At 44.7% G+C, this 16,142-nt stretch overlaps 1 protein-coding gene across 6 annotated transcripts in view; it reads left to right on the top strand.

Moving 5' to 3' along the window:
* The window catches only part of FUBP3 (far upstream element binding protein 3), a 63,481-nt gene extending 49,129 nt beyond the window's left edge, over window positions 1-14,352 (top strand). For all 6 annotated transcript variants that reach the window (XM_053374453.1, XM_053374451.1, XM_053374449.1 and 3 more), the window contains 6 exons: window positions 5,011-5,171; window positions 6,218-6,291; window positions 6,958-7,034; window positions 8,797-8,868; window positions 10,958-11,085; window positions 12,704-14,352. In XM_053374453.1, coding sequence (XP_053230428.1) covers window positions 5,011-5,171; window positions 6,218-6,291; window positions 6,958-7,034; window positions 8,797-8,868; window positions 10,958-11,085; window positions 12,704-12,712 — 521 coding nt within the window. In that variant the 3' untranslated portion in view covers window positions 12,713-14,352. The remainder of the gene's footprint in view (window positions 1-5,010; window positions 5,172-6,217; window positions 6,292-6,957; window positions 7,035-8,796; window positions 8,869-10,957; window positions 11,086-12,703) is intronic.
* Window positions 14,353-16,142: the final 1,790 nt, after the last annotated feature.

Raw genomic sequence — 16,142 nt, 5'->3', positions numbered from 1 at the left:
TTTGGATGTATTATAGCTATTGTTATTAACTAGTTTCTTTTTATTACTTAGTACAGTGGTACCTCCGGTTGTGGACGGGATCCATTCCGGAGCTCTGGTTGGATCCCGAGGTTTCCACAACCGGAGGGAACGCTTCTGCACATGTGCGCACAGTGAAACACTTCGCCGCTTTCACAACCTGAAGTTTACGTTACCTGAGGGTAACGTAAGCCGAGGTGCTACTGTATTTTATAATGATGTTTTTAAGTGTTGGGAGCCAAATCCCAACTTGGAAGAAATGCAGGATATAAAGGCAATCAATCAATAGCATCTCTTTGCCCTCCCCCAGTGGAAACTGGCCTACATGCTCAAGCTGCCTTCTGGGGTTTTTCTTTAAAAACAAAACAAAAAACCCAGCCGGCTGACAGAGGTGCAATGTGCAGGGCCTTTTCTGTGGTGGCCACCAGACTGAAACTCCCTTCCTTGAGTGACCTGCCTGGCTCCTTTTCTTTTATGGGGTTCAGGCTCTGCTGCTTTAAGAATACATTTTTGGGACAGTATTTGCTATCCTTTTGTCCTGCTTCAGAGGAGCCTCAGGTACATGAAACAGTGCCCCCCTCTTTGATAAGAATCCTGTAAAGCTTCGTGGGTGGGAGGGGTTTTGAACTAGGTCCCCTACTTGCTCTTAAGTCCAACACTGTGACCGCTTCCAGGTGCCCCCCAGACTTGGGCATTGAGTTTCCAGGGAAAGGGAATCAGTGTCTTACATTAGCAGGCACCAAGAGTGCCTCTGTGCTCACAATGCTTTAAGACTGCGGAACATAGACTGTAAATATATCAGGTAAATGTGTGGACCAGTTGGAGCTGCCAGTTACGTTCTCTCATTTTTCCAGTCTGTAGCTCATTACATTTCTGCATCAGTTTTCAATTTTTTGGTCTATTTTTAAATATCCTCACTATATAATCATTACTCTGGGGGCCAAGTGGCGTTAAGCCTGGTCCTCCTTTTCTAAAAGGGTAACGGTGGCGTTGAGGTCTGGGGCCAGCCTGTTCTGCAGTGGTCAAGTCTTCCTCCCTCCTGTGTGTGCCACTGCTGCAGAGACAGACAGCTGCCTCTCCGGGGCCCCATTGGATTTCCATGATAAACGCAGCAGTCTTGACAGATAGCGTGGCCAGCCCCTTCTCTTGTCAACATTGCCTTTTAGCCCCGTTTGATTAATTGCTTTACAATTTCACGTCCAGCTGCGGGGGGCCTCGCCTGCTTGGTCGCTCCCCCACCCACCCACATGCATCTGTGGTCAGGTGGAAGAATGGGAGCTCTCCTGTTGAATGGGTCTGTGCAGAAAGGCGCCATGTTCGAAGCGGGTGACCCTCGCTCGTGAACAGAGGCGAAACTTCTGGCATTGGGCAGCACAACATCATGTCACCCCCCTCATAATTGTGTTGCCCTTGAAGGCGCTTCCTCTGTGTGGTTTGGGAGTTGCTCAGAATAGGGATGGGAGGAAGCTAGACTTTCCCAGAGAGTTGAAACTCACCGTCAGTGCCTGTGGTGCATTTTCATATTTCCAGCAACAAATATTTCCTCCATTCAGTGTTTGTGGGTTTTTGTAGTGCTTTTGGCGGCAAGGGGGAGAACGCTGCAAAACTTGGTTTTGACCAGAGGCAATGGTCAGACAAAAGTGAGTCTGTGACCAATCACTGCCTCCATTGTACTGCTTTTCTCCTCTATTGAGAGATCAGTAGTCCGTCCCCAGCCAGCTTTGCAGAATTCCTCACTCCTAGCCCATAGAAAGAATTTAATTATTTTGAAACGGAGAACCACACTCTTTTTTTCTGTTTTCTTTTCAAAGAATCTCATACTCAAATTAACGCGGCACTAAGAGGCATAAGCAGGCGTTTTATTGAGTAGCAGCTAATTATCTGTCCTCATTTCTCCTTCCTCGAAGGAAATGTCTTTGGGAGTGAGATTCCCCTTTTGAATGCCTCTGGGAGGGCAAAAGGTCCAAGGCCGATGGGTGGACTTCTCAAGGGGCAGAGGGGGGAAAAGGTGACGCTCACTTACACATTTAACATCCAAACAAGAAGCTTCCTAAAAGAAAGAGGATAATGGTGTATTTAAGTTTCATGACATCCTAACGTCATGTTTTGAAACAACGTATTTCAAATAGTGGGCTCGCTGGCGGCGCTTCATTATGAGCCGATTTTAACTGACGGGCTGTTTTTGAGCGATGTGATGACTTAGTAAATTGAGCTGCAAGATAATGCCTTAAGTCCTCTTTTTAGCAAAGTCCCTTTGGAATTGTATTGCTTACAAATGGGCTGTGTTGGTAGTAACAAACCAAAGAGGGATCCTGAATGCAGTGGGAAGGCGGACTCACTGAAGGAGGGGGCCCCCGCGGAGGCAGCCTTGCCCAAAGACTCCCCCAAAACGCAAAGCTGGCAGTGCCTGTTGATCACCGGGGGTGGGGGAGAGTTACAGTGACAATACTTGCCCCACCATTTTTAAGTTGTACATGCATAAAAAAGCATGCATGTCCATGAAAAGGCTGTGGCTTCAACTTTTCTCCTTCACAAACTTGCATTTGTGTGTGTAATAGATGTAAATGGAAGTGTGCCAAGTAAGTCCCTCCAGTCTGTAGAATTTCCACTTCTACAACAGCCACACAGTCTCTGATCTGCATTCATTATGAGTTGTTCCTCTAGTGTGGGAGGTCCTTTGGAACTCCCTGTCTCTTGACATTAGGCAGGGACCATCTCCCTGCAAACCTTTCCATTTCAGCAGGCCTACCCAGAGAGGAATGATTTGGTAAAGTCTGTTCATAAATGTGTTTTTTAGACATTCTAATCTTTTTAGAAGTTGTTAAACATCTTACTTACATTTTATTTTCATTTAATTATTATTTTTTTAATCACAGGTATGTTTGCTGCCCTGGCTTCCTTTTGGGAGTTGGGGCAGGTTATGATTGTAATAAAATAACATCTAATCTACTGCTCAAAGGCTGAATTGGTTATAGTCCAGGAAGATTTTTTTAACCATTTGCTTGATTGCAGTGCTTCTGAATACCAGCTGCTGCAAACTGTAGGAGGGGGGAGAGAATGTTCTTGTGCTGAAGTCTTGCTTGAGGGTTTCCTCGCTGGGGCATCTGGTTAGCCACTGTGAGAACAGGATGCTAGCCTTGGTGGGCCGCTGGCCTGATCCAGCCATGAGGCTCTTCTTATACATTCGGTCAGATTGGATGGTTTTCTTAAGAGTCGGGAGAAGAAGCAGCTGTTTCGTTTCATGCTAGGTGGAATTGCTTGCTTTTTCATGGATATCAACTCAGCGAGCGTGCTTATGCCTGGTGGCTGCCAGCTTGGGATTTGCTCCGGTTACTTGCGCTAACCCATCGGAAAGGGAGTTGGTGGAACAGAGCAAGCTGCCGCAGATGCTCAACTAATTGGTTTTGTCCGCTTGGATCGGCAGAGTGCCCTCTCCACCCTGTTGCCTTGGGTTTTGACTGGTGGCTGTATCCAGGACCAGGAGGGGTCAAGCATATCACAACTCCCCACCCCTTTTGTCTCCCTCTCTCCAAGCTGAGGCTAACCTCCCCTCTTGTGTGAAATTCCGACAGAAGAAGAATTGGCCCATTGTAGCCGCTGCCTTTGTTAAGCAAATTTCATTAAGAGACGGAGACCCTCCTCCAAGACCGTATGTGTGCTGCTGCCTTTTTCTCCTCCTGGCCCGCCAAGTCAAACCAAACTTTCATTAGTCGTGCTCCACCCTAGTACAAACTGCTACTGTTTCACACTCGTTTTAAAAAAACAAAACAAAGGTAGCATCTTCAGAGTTTCCTTCACTATCGGCAGACATCCCACCAGCTCTTCCTCAGATAACCAATGACCTCTTCTGGGAATTTGCTGGGATAAATTGTGCTCTGGGTGCATGAGTTCACCGTGAGGGAGCAGCTAATTGCACCAGTGTCCGTTCACCTGCTTATTCACCTACAAAAGGAAGCTGCGGATTAGGTCCCCTGAGGGGTTGCTCTCTTCTAACCTACCAGTTTCCTTCTAATCTGCACTGGCTACCAGTTCAGGAACATAGTAAGCTGCTTTATGCTGAGTCAGACCACTGGTCCATCTTTCTCAGTATTGTCCACACTGACTGGCAGCATGGTTTCAAGCAGGGAATGTTCCCAGTCCTCCCTGGAGATTCCAGTGAGGATTGAACCTGGGGCCTTCTGCATGCAAAGCAGCTCCTCTGCCACTGAGCTGTGGTCCTTCCCCTAAAAATGAACTTATGATTCCAGTCCTCATTGTTCTGAATTGAGGGCTGGTTTAAATACGGACATAGGGAGCTACCTTACTGAATCAGACTGTTGGTCCACCTACGCCTATTGCCTGCAGTGACCAGCAGCACCGTTCCATGGTTTCAGGCAGCAAACATTTCTGGCCTTACCTGGAGATTCTGGGGATTAACCCTGGCACTTTCTGCATGCAAGGAAGGTGCTCTGCCACTGAGCATACAGCCCTTCTTTAATTTACTATCATGCCAGATTCAGGGGGGCACTAAGAGGCAAATGGGTGGCAGTGGGATCTGGAGATGTAAATGACTATTTGAAAAGGGGGCATCATTGGATCGGTTTAATCAATTACGTTGGGTAAATTAAAACTAAATAGTTTTAACTGTGTTTTGAATAAATGTGCCATTAATTGTTACTGTTTTGAATTTCATTGTGTTGTTAGCTCTCTTAGTGGATTGTACAAACTGCTATTCTGAATAACGCTTTTTATAGGGGGAACTGGGGTGAGTTTATAGAACCACAGAGCAGGGTGGTGGGCCAAAAAAGGTTGGGAAACATTGGTTTATTACTGTGTGTGTGTTGCTACTGGGGCATGATGGGAGTTGTAGTCCAAAATAGTTGAAGGACATGGCAGTGTGATGAGGACCTTCCTCCTTCTCTTTCATGCATTCACGATAGCTGCTGAATATATAAGTAAAAGTCTGATCAGGTTCCATCTCCTTTTTCTTCCTCCCCTCTTTCTTCTTTGCAGGGGGAGAGAATATCAAGAGCATAAACCAACATTCTGGAGCCCATGTAGAGCTCCAGAGAAACCCGCCTCCCAACACCGACCCTAATGTACGGATATTCACCATTCGGGGCATCTCCCAGCAGATTGAGCTTGCGAGACATCTCATAGATGAGAAAGTTGGTGTAAGTTGCGTTTCCTTCCCCATCTACTTTCTTCTTCGTTTTTTAAAATAAAAAAGTATTTTGGAAATTGCAGTCCAATGAAGAACAAGACTAGCAAAACAATGTCATTGTTACAGTATACAGCTAGAAAAAAGTGATAAGTATTGAAATAATAGAATCATATAATTGTAGAGTTGGAAAGGGACCCCAAGGGCCATCTAGTCCAACTCCTTGCAAATCACCATCCAATTGGTCTATAACAGCATAGGCAAACTCCAGCCCTCCAGATGTTTTGATACTACAATTCCCATCATCCCTCACCTCCGGTCCTCTTAGCTAGGGATGATGGGAATTGTAGTACCAAAACATATGGAGGTCCGGAGTTTGCCTATAAAAACCCCCACCAGGATCAAAACATCCACCGTGGTCATTCTCCTTCAGTACTTGAGGCTTTTTTTTAATTTGCAAAGGTGGTTGGTGTTTTTGCCGCATCCTGAGTCCCAGTAAGTGATTTGGGGCACCATTGTTCCCATTGTACAGATGCGGAAACTGTTCTGAGGCCTAGAGCCAGTGCTGGGGAAACCCAACAGCCCCATTCAGCGCGTCCTATGCATCTTGCAGAAGAACTCTGGGATTAATTGCCAGCTGCGATCAGACAGGCAACTAACGTCACAATGCTCAGGCGCCCATTTGAAGGCATTTTTATTTGAGAAGGCCTTACCCAGTGGGTGGCCCAATCCCTTACGTAATACTAATTGCATATATGCAGATAGGGTTTTTACTGTTTTTCTAGAATTCATAATATAGGGATTTATTGCTCTTAGAGGTTTCAGGGAATGATTTCACTGTTTTTTTAATAAAGTGGGCTCTGCATTGCTTATCCTACTTTTATCTTGTACCCCTCTTTGAACACCCTCTGACTGTGAAGCTGTATATAAATCTGTAAACATGAAAGAGAATTAAATTCTTCATTTTGAGAAGCCTTCCTCAGCACCTTAAATCTCAGGTGCAGTCTCACTAAGTCCAGACAGAGTGGTGAATAAATTACCTGTTTGTTTTTTCTCCAGGGTACTGGTCTGGGTGGTCCTGGAGGTTTTGGCCAGAGCCCCTTCAATCAGGCACCTGCTACACCTCACCAAAAGTAAGTAGTTTACTTGCCTGCTTTCCCTTCACCTTTAGGCTGCTCCCCCGCCATCAAATAGGATTGTAGGTGTGATTATCATTGAGCAGCATCCTTGGTCTGCAATGCTTTTACAGAAGAACAAGAAGTCTGTGCACTGCCCTGATGAACTTAATTACAGCCTGTAATTTTGAGGCTCTGGGAGATGGGAGTTGGGGGCAGGGACTGTGGCCCTCCCAAGTGTTAGTGGGATGCCTGTAGCCACAGGCAGCCTTAGAAGGTTGATAAACATAGCATGGGCTTCCCTTCCCTGTCATAAATCTCATTGGTTCCTTCCATTGGATTATTGGTTGGACAGGAGGCCGTTTTACCATTGACTTAAATCAAGTTGGGAGACTGTTAGCTCTCCTGAGTTAACTCCCACCATTCCTGGCTATTGCCCATGCTTGCTGGGGCTAATGGGAGTTGTAGTACAGCAGCATCTGGGCATGGGAAAGGTTCTAAGAAAATACTCCACTGGAACCAGCGCCTTTTTATACCAATGTGTCAGTAGTGAAACTTGTCCACACCTAATCTCTTACACAGCATGGTCTGTTTCAACACTTTTCAACAAACTTTAATCCCAACTCACCAATGTGCCTGGACTACCTTTCACTCCTCTGTTGCTAATGGCCTTGTCTTCCACAGCGGTCCTCAGGCGTTCATGACGCAGGGTTGGGGTGGCACCTATCCGACGTGGCAGCAGCCTGGGCAGCAGGTTCCAAGTAAGTGTATTGTAATTGTAGAGATTGCAAGGGGACGGGTGCAAGGATCGCCCACGTTTAAGTTGATTGGGCTCAGCTGTGGGGGACCTTTTACTCTCCATATGTCACTGGGCTACATCTCCCATTTACCATTGGCTATGCTGATGGGAGTCATGATCCAATAGTATATGGAGGGCTGCAGGCTGCCCACCCTGGGACTCATAAAGGAAGCATGACTTCACGCATACAATATCTGGAGTTCCCTGTCATGCGGCAGCCCAGTTATCTACTAGCACTTTAGCTAAACTTTGGCTAAGCAGGTGCATATGGGAACTTGTAAAAATCACAGCCACTTCATTCCTTCCCCCTCTCCCTCCGGTCATCCTGCTTGCCACACAACTCACACCAAAGCTATGGTTTAGCTTAACCCTACGTCCAGATCTAGGCTCTTGGTTTGTCTGGAGCAAGACAAACCATGAGCTCAGGTTTGCATGTTAGGCATATCTGTAGCAGCCTATTAACTTGGGCTTCCCACTCTCCCCACCCTAATAATTCCATTGTCTTTAAGATTGAGACTGAATCGTGCTCAGAGCTCTGCTCATCAGAACTAACAAGTACCTGCTTCTTTCCCCTTCTGCCTCTGAGCAGAGGGGGCACCTTCTCCTCCCCACAGCCCTCTCCCACATGTCCTCTAGATTTTACTTTCCCCCCCTTCAGTAAATTAGGTGGGGTGAAAACACTTTGCCATGGAACACGGTGTCCCATCAACCTTGCTGCAGACTCTATGTCGTTCTCCTTGGAAGAGAATGCTTTGGTCAAGTCCTTTTTAACTGCCCTCAACACTCTTCAAGTTAGGACTTTGCTTCCCTGCACATCACTGTCCTCCTCTTCCCCCACCACACAACCACCCTGCTTCAAAAACTTCCCATTCCAACAGGATGTGTGTGGCGTAGTTAGGTGGTCAGAAGGTGCTGTTAGTTTTTATTGCCCCGTTTCCATTAAAAATCATGAATGCCAGCTCTTTAGAGGGAAGCCTTCTCCATAAACACTGTTCTGGGCATGTCTCCTGACTGGTAGTCAGGTTGCAGCTCAGCATTTAAACTTATCATTTGCATGCAAAAGGTCCCAAGTTCAATCTCCAGGTGAGTCTAGGAAATATGCTTGTCTGAAATTCCAGAGAGCCACTGCCAGTCAGAGTACACAATGCTGCTCTAGATGAACCAATGGCCAGACATTAACAGCCAGCTCCCTGTGCTCCTGTTTAATTTAGCCCTTTATTCAGAACTATGAAGACTACAACCTTGGTTTGCTTTTTTAGAGGAAGGTTCATAATTCAGTGGTTAAAGTAGATAGCTTTATGCTCTGTGAATTTGTCTAATCCCCCTTCAAAGCCATCCAAGCTGGATGCTTAGCTATGGTATAGCTTAGCATTACTAGGAAACTAGGGCAGGTTGTGGTAGAGAACTCCTGGTATTATATGCTTGGAAGAAGTACACTCTCCACCATGAGCTACTTTGGGGGCCTACTTGCCTATCACGCAGGGCTAGTGTTGTGTGTGTTGTGTTGTGTTATTATTATTATTTATTGAATTTATATACCACCCTATACTCGGAGGTCTCAGGGTGGTTCACAGAATAAAATCAAAATATAAAACCGCAAAATACACAATCAAAATAAAAACAACCCAATAACACCCCCAAAGTGCAAGAAGCACTTTTCTCTGCACCTCCCACCCATTATTCTTTCTTCTCCTTTTTTTCTCTCTCCACGGTGTCTTGTACAGGTCAACAGAGCCAACAGCAGAACAGCCAACCAGACTACAGCAAGGCGTGGGAGGACTATTACAAGAAACAGAGTGAGTGAAAATGAGTTTGGGGGAGGTGTTGCAGTAATTAAGAGTGTTGAACTAGAACCTGGGAGAGACCAGGGTTCAAATCCCCATTTGGCCATGAAGCTCACTAGGTGACTATGGGTCAGTCGCTACCTCTCAGCCTAGCCTTCCTCACAGGGTTACAGGGACAGGTGGGCTGTTGTTATTACTAGTTTACCCATCCTTCACTCTAAGGTCCCAGGGTGGGTTACAAGAATTAAAACACAAAATTAAAAGCACTTTAAAGCAACTTGCCACTACAGAAATAAGCTGGATTCCAAAAATATACATCTCAAAAACCCAGGATGAAGAAGTACATCCACAACATTCTTGTGGGCACCCAGTCTACTTCAGAAGACAATGAAAGAGTGCTCCTTTGGGGGTGAAGTCAAACTGTTGGAGAGTTACAGCTCCTTCTGTGGCTGTAGAAACAGAAACGGAAGAAAAATGTTTTGTTGCAGCTGGGGCAAATGAATGTGTCTGGTTGTGCTGCTGCAGATGCACCATGGCGTTTCTTCTCTCTACACTCTTCCCAGTGCTCAATCTTCCTCTGCTACTGATGTATGACCTGACTGTCTCTAGGCACTGTGGTTATCTGCAAGGGATTACCACATGGTAGGGTTGATGTTGTCAGCCTTCAGTTCACATTTGCAGACATCTTTGTAACACAGAGTTGGTCTGCCAATAGACCTAGTGCCTGACACCAGCTCCTTGTAGAACACATCCTTTGGGAGCCTGCCTGGAAGAGCACATATTCTTTTGAGACTCTGTTGGACATGTGATCCCCAAAACCTCCCTGATGTAGTGCGTGTGGAAGGCATTGAAGCTACACTTCTGGCAGGTGTAAGCTGCCCATGTCTCACTACCATAAAGCTCAATATGTAAGCTTGGTGGACCTTCATCTTGGTATTGGACATTAGCATCATATTCTCCAATATACCTTTGGAGAGGCAAGCCATTGCTGTAGCTACCTTGCCAATACACTTGTCTAGCTCAGCATCAATGAAGAGGTTGCTGGTTATGGTGGAGCCCAGGTAGACAAAACCATCTACCACCTCAAGCGTGTGGTCGCCAGTGCTGATGACATCCTGACCCAAAATGTTGGTGTTCACTAGACTGATGGTGAGGCCAAACTCCCTGAAGACTCAGGCAAAATGATAGATGGTTTCTGTAGTTTCCTCAAGAGTGCACTGTCAAGGCTGCATCATCTGCAAACAACATCTCGGATGAGGACCCGCAACACTTTTGTCTTGGTGCAGAGACTTGCCAGGGTGAACAAACCCCCATTGCTCCTTGAGTGGATGTACACACCGTCTGCAGTTGAACTGAAGCCATGTGAAAGTAACAAGAAGAAGAATATGTCAAAGGGAGATGGGGTTGAGAGCACAGCCCTTCTTCAAACCACTCTTTATAGGGAAGTCACTGGAAGATGAGCTGGATTTCTGGACGGTGCTACACCTGTTCTTTGTGGAAGGACACAATGATCTTGTGGAGGTTATGTGGAGATACTGTCTTGTTAAGCTATGTGAAGAGTCTCTTTGGTTGACTAGATCAAAGGCCTTCATCAGGTCTGTGAATGCAATGTGTAAGGGGTTTCTCTGCTCTCATTATTTCTCTTGCAACTAGTCTTAACAACCAAGAAAGATTCTGTATAGTATGGAGGTAATCTTCCAGGTATTTGGGACCTGAGCCATAGTGGATTAAACCTAGCACCTTCTGTATTGCAAAACAGATGCTCTACCACAGTGTTGTAGCCTTTCTCCTAAAAATAAAGATTCTAGTCCTCGTGAGTCTGATTTAAGTAGGAATATAAGAAGCGGATGTTCTCTGAGTCAGACACTGTCAGTAGCTCTCCAAGGTTCTGGGCTGAGGACGTGCTTACTGTGCATGTTTGGGATCTTAACCCTGGGGGTTGTTGGGGGGATACTAATCATAATTAAAGGATGCCTGCCCTGGGTCCTGTATTTGGAAAGGGGCGGGATCAGGGTTTGGTGGGTGCATTTGAGTATTTTCTTACTTGCTTCCGCTGACGCTTGACTCTTTGTTGTTCTTTCTCCACCTCCTATCCCTCCAGGTCACGCTGCCACTGCTGTGTCTCAAGCCAGCTCCCAGCCTGACTACACGATGGCCTGGGCAGAGTATTACAGACAGCAGGCTGCTTATTATGGGCAGACATTAGGGCAAGGCCAGGCCCACAACCAGGTGGGTCTTGCTTCTCTCTGCTGTATCTACACCCTTCTTCCTGATAGCTGTTTCCTTGCATAGTTTAGTCATGAAATAATTTTGCAGAAACAACCAGCTCTGTGTATCTTACAAGATCACTTGTGACATATCAGCAACTGCCTGCTCCCAAAGAATCACCTCCCAGTTTTTGAAACATTTTCTGGAAGGGGTGACTGCTTTCCAAACCTAGTTTACCAAAGTTTAACTTCGTTTAAACTTGAAAGTTAGGTCCCGCCCCCCCCTCTCATAACAATGGAACTCATGGACAGCCAGTGATGCTGAACAATGGAAGGTTCAGGACAGATGAAAGGAAAGGACTTCTTCACACAGGGCATAGTGAAACTGTGGAACTCACTCCCACAGGGGGCAGTGATGGTCACCAACCTGGATGGTTTTAAAAGAGGATTGGGCAAATTCATGGAGGAGAGGGGCTATCGATGGCTACTTGCCATGATGGCTATGCTCTGCCTCCACAGAAGCAGTGGCACTTCTGAATACCAGTTTCTGGAAGCTGCAGGAGGAGAGAGAGCTTGTGCTCAAATCCTGTTTCCCACGGGCATCCTTGTGACCACTGTGAGAACCAGAAGCTAGACTAGAAGGACCGTTAGCCTCATTCAGCTGGCTCTTCTTACGTGAAGTTTTCCAAACTTGGCTTAGCCTCTTCTGGACCTGGTGAAAGCAAAGGCCAGAATGTTAATAGTGCAGCTTGTGTTTCCAAGTAATGGGCTCCCTGCTGGCAAGCAGCTGATTTTCTGTTTTCCCAAATTTTCTGAGAGCTGAGGTTTGTTTGCACTCCTCTTCTCTGAATTGAAATTGAAGTCACACTTTGCTTGTACACTTTAGCTTTTTAAGGTGGTGTGAGGTAGCATGGAATACTTGAGAATTGCCACCCCCTACATTTCTGTGCAGAAGCCAGTGGTAGATGTCTGCTAACTGGAGAAGAGGGGGTGCTCTTGCCCACTCCCCTGCCTTATAGCCCCCACCCCAAGGGGCTGTAACTCAGTAGTAGAGCATCTACTTTGAATTTTTATTTTATTTATTTTAATTTAATTTATAAACCACCCACTCTGTGCAGCTCACAGCATATGTTGAAACATACTAAAGCATCAAACATTTAAAATTCCCTGTTACAGAGCTGTCTTCAGGTGTCTTCTACAAATCAGATAGTTGGCTCTCAGATAGTATGTAGAAGTTCCCAGGTTCGATGCCCACTGGCATCTCCACGTAGGGCTGGGAGCTGCTGCCATTCCCCCAAAATAATGACTCTTCCAGACAGAGGCATCATCCCACCTCTTGCATGCAGCAGGGAAGCTGTTTCTCAGATCAGGGAAGGGCGACCCTGTGGCCTTCTAACTGCTGCAAGACTCGTTCCCATCACACCTGAGCACCGACCATGCTCACTGGAGCAGGTGGGAATTGCAGCCCAACAACATCTGGAAATCCACACCGGTTAGTCACCTCTAAACTAGGTGTGCCTTCCCGGTCTGCTCCAGCAAGGTGGTTCTTGTGTTCTAAAATGTTCTTTAAAGTGTTCTTTCTTAACAGTGGTTTTTCATTTTGTCTCTCTCTTCCCTCCCCCCCTTCCCCCCCTTTGCAGGAGCAGTAGAACAACATCCTTGGCTCTTTGTTTGTTATTTTCCCCTCCCTGCCCCCCCCCCTTTCTCTCTCTTGCTCTCTCGGAATCATTGTGGAAACAAACCTTTTTGTAACAGAGGGTTTCTAGATTTGCACCATTTTGATGAAGAAATCTTGCTTTGGTTTTTTTGGTGAAACACTAGTTGTTAGGATAATCTACACTGAACTTTTTTCTAAGAATCAGGAACAATTAGTAATGTACTTAACTTTATGGACTTTGCTGGGTAATCTGTTTGGGGGAAAATGTTAATTATTTTGGGGAGGCTTTTTTGTTTGTTTTCCAAATTTATAAGGAAAAGAAGAGAGAGAGTAAGAAAATAAGTGAAACTCCAGGGTCCTTTTTTGGGGTTGGGGGGAGAAGCCAGAGAATAACCATCATCAAATCTTACCCCAGAGCTGTGACATTTCAACAAGTGTTTTTAGTCCCCGTCCCCCCACCTCTTATTGTGTGTATTCCACCCCCCTTTCTTCCACCTTGTTTAAATCTTTTCTGTTGTAACAAAAAAAGGCTTGGAAGTCTTAGGTGATATGTAACAAATTAAAAAAAAGAAAGAAATTTTTGAAAAACAGTATTTAAATATTCTTAAATATGTAAATTCATTAAATATATGACTTCTAATTTCTTGTATCTTGGCTCTTTTTTATTTTATTGCATTTTTAAGAAAAGAAAGAAAAGAAACTGAACTATGGTATGTTATTGTAATTAATTGTGTGAATTCTTTTATCAAGACAGTTACTGTTTGCTGTCAGGCTGGTTATCAAGGGGGGAATTTTTGTAGGGGGGGCTGTATAATTTTTAGAGATCTAAAGGGGTAATATAAAAAGATGTGTTTAATTTTTTTTAGCAATTTTATTCTGCTTTCCATGTTCTCCATTTTCTGGTTGCATCTGCGTATCTAAGACCTCCAAGCTTTGTCTAAAACAAAAAACACACAAAAACAAAATACTTTTTGTCTATTTCAGAAATAAATACTCTTATTTTTAATATTAAGATAAAACTGCTATTATTAGTACTTTTAACAAACACTGTGGAACATTAAGTCATATAAAATAGTAGTAACTATTTTTTAATTCCAGGGTGTGTGTGTGTGTTTGCTTTTCCCCACCCCTCAATTTTTTTTGTTTGTTTATAAGTATTTTCTTATCTTAATATTTGTCGAAATTTTACCTAGAGAAATAATAAAAAAATAAATCTAGTATTAACCCCAGGTATGCCGCTGAATACTTTTTTGATTTAATAAAAGGGATATTATGGTTTCCAATGTTTACTTGTAGTGTTTTCTTGTACAGATAACAGTGTATTTTTAAAGGAGAAAAAAATAATAATAATGGGAAGTAAAGCTATTTTTTCTTGACATTTTTAATTGACCTGCGGGACATTCCGTTTTGAACTGTACTGAAGTTATTGTTCTAGGATCCTTCCCCCTCCCTGATTTCTTTATAATGCTTGAAATGTCTAACTATAGGTAAATGCAATTGGATAATATTGAGCATGATGTGTTTTAAACAAATGAAAAATTGTTCTTTTTATTTGACTGACAGTTGCATTTTACACTCTCTCTATAATAAAGCAAATCCACAAGGAAACTTGTGGGTTAAGTATTAAAAGTCTGTTTTTTATCACTGCTCCATTACCTGAAAAAAAAAGATGTCATGTAAAAGCAGCATTTAAAAAAAAAAAGTACACCTCCCCATCCTCTCTATTTTCTCTTTTTTTGTGGGTTTGTGTGTGTGACTAGCTTTTTTAAAGGCTATATTATAGTGCTGTTAGCTCCCAATCAAACCTTTAATTCTTTGTGAACTGTGCTGAAATTTCACACCTAGGTTCTCTTGCAACCGCAGAGCTGCAAACGTGGTCTCTCCTTTCCCCGCCCCAAAGTAAGGTGGTTATGGAACAGCCCCAGAGCAAGGAATCATCTCGCTAAAAGGAGGCATGTTATAAGCGAAAAAACCTCAGATGATTTCCTGCTTCTCTTCTCTGCAACTCAAACTTGGGGAACAAGGTGGCATTTTTTTCTGCCTACCACTCTCATTTCTCCCCCTCCTTTCCCAGCCAGAACCCTCCTAATTTCAGATCTGCAATTCTGGCCCCACTTACCTGCAAGTAAACCCTATTGAACCCAACAAGTCTTCCTCCATGGGTTGGTTGTGGCTCAGATTACGTTGCAAAATGCTGCTGTATTCCCCCTGAGTTCTTGGCATAAAACTCCTTTCCTGAAGATAATTGTATCATTACCACTCTTAGTAGCTGTGTGTTTGTGTGTGTGTGTGTGTGTGTGTGTGTGTGAGAGAGAGAGAGAGAGAGAGAGAGAGAGAAAATGGATTTGGTTGTGTGTTGTTGTTTTTTGATGTTTTATTTATTGTTTATGACTGCTTTTCTTATCATGTAATGTGTTCTGTTCATGTCGTAAACCACCTTGAGCATGCTTTGACCTATGGAAAGGAGGCATACAAATAAAATTATATATGTTGGTGTGTGTGCATGTGTGTGTGCATGTCTGTCCCCTTATTTATCCTCCCTCCCCCCCCCAAAAAATCCCCCCCTTCTGTCAATCTAGATCGAATGTGTCCCTTTTTCTTTTTTGGGATTAGAGAAACTTTTCAACTGGTTTCCCAACCCAGATTAGGTCATACCCTGACTTTCTGAAAGAAAATAATGAAACCCACTATCAAGCTTCATCTTCTTCTCTCTCCCCCCCCCCCGCCCCACCCATTTACCTCCCCAACCAGCCTGGCATCTGTTCACTCGCTCTTTTTAAAAACACACACACACGACCCCATCTGCAAAAGTGGCAACTCGGGGCCCCGGTTGAAAGCCGGAAGAAAGGAGGGGTTGGGTATGGCATCTCTTCAATACACCTCCAGAGAATCGAGAGGCACATATTGAAAGATGGGAATGGTAATAGCCACTTGGGCAGAAGAGAAGAAAAGCTGGGGGGGGCGGCGGATGGACGGACGGTTGGTATGCAACAGGGAAGAGGAGGTATAAATGCTGATGATGGGGAATAAGGGGGGAGGAGGAGGACATTACAGAGAAGACTTCCTCCTAATTCATCTTCCAAGCTCGCTGCCAAAAGAGCATTTGGTAGGTTTCTCAGGGAGCAATTGTGTGATAATGAACCCAAAGGTGTCCTTTAATTGAAGACAGGAGCATTGCGGCTCGTCCAACCCGAGACTCATAAATGGTCCAAGGGAGAGAAGCTGGGGAGGATGCATTTTCTTAAATGTATCTGTAAGTACACATGAGATAGCAGCTCCCTAGTGGAAATGTCCATAATATGAATTATGGAAACTGGCTTTCATGCAGCCCTAGTCCTCCCACTCCCCCCTCCTTTAAATATCGAGTGGGTGGGGCAACCTACTTTCGCTAGGCCCTCGGAACTGGGCCGGCCATTAAGAAT

This window comes from Podarcis raffonei, chromosome Z, assembly GCF_027172205.1.
Source record: "Podarcis raffonei isolate rPodRaf1 chromosome Z, rPodRaf1.pri, whole genome shotgun sequence".
NCBI lineage: Eukaryota > Metazoa > Chordata > Lepidosauria > Squamata > Lacertidae > Podarcis > Podarcis raffonei.
This window is presented reverse-complemented; position numbering and strand designations above follow the sequence as displayed.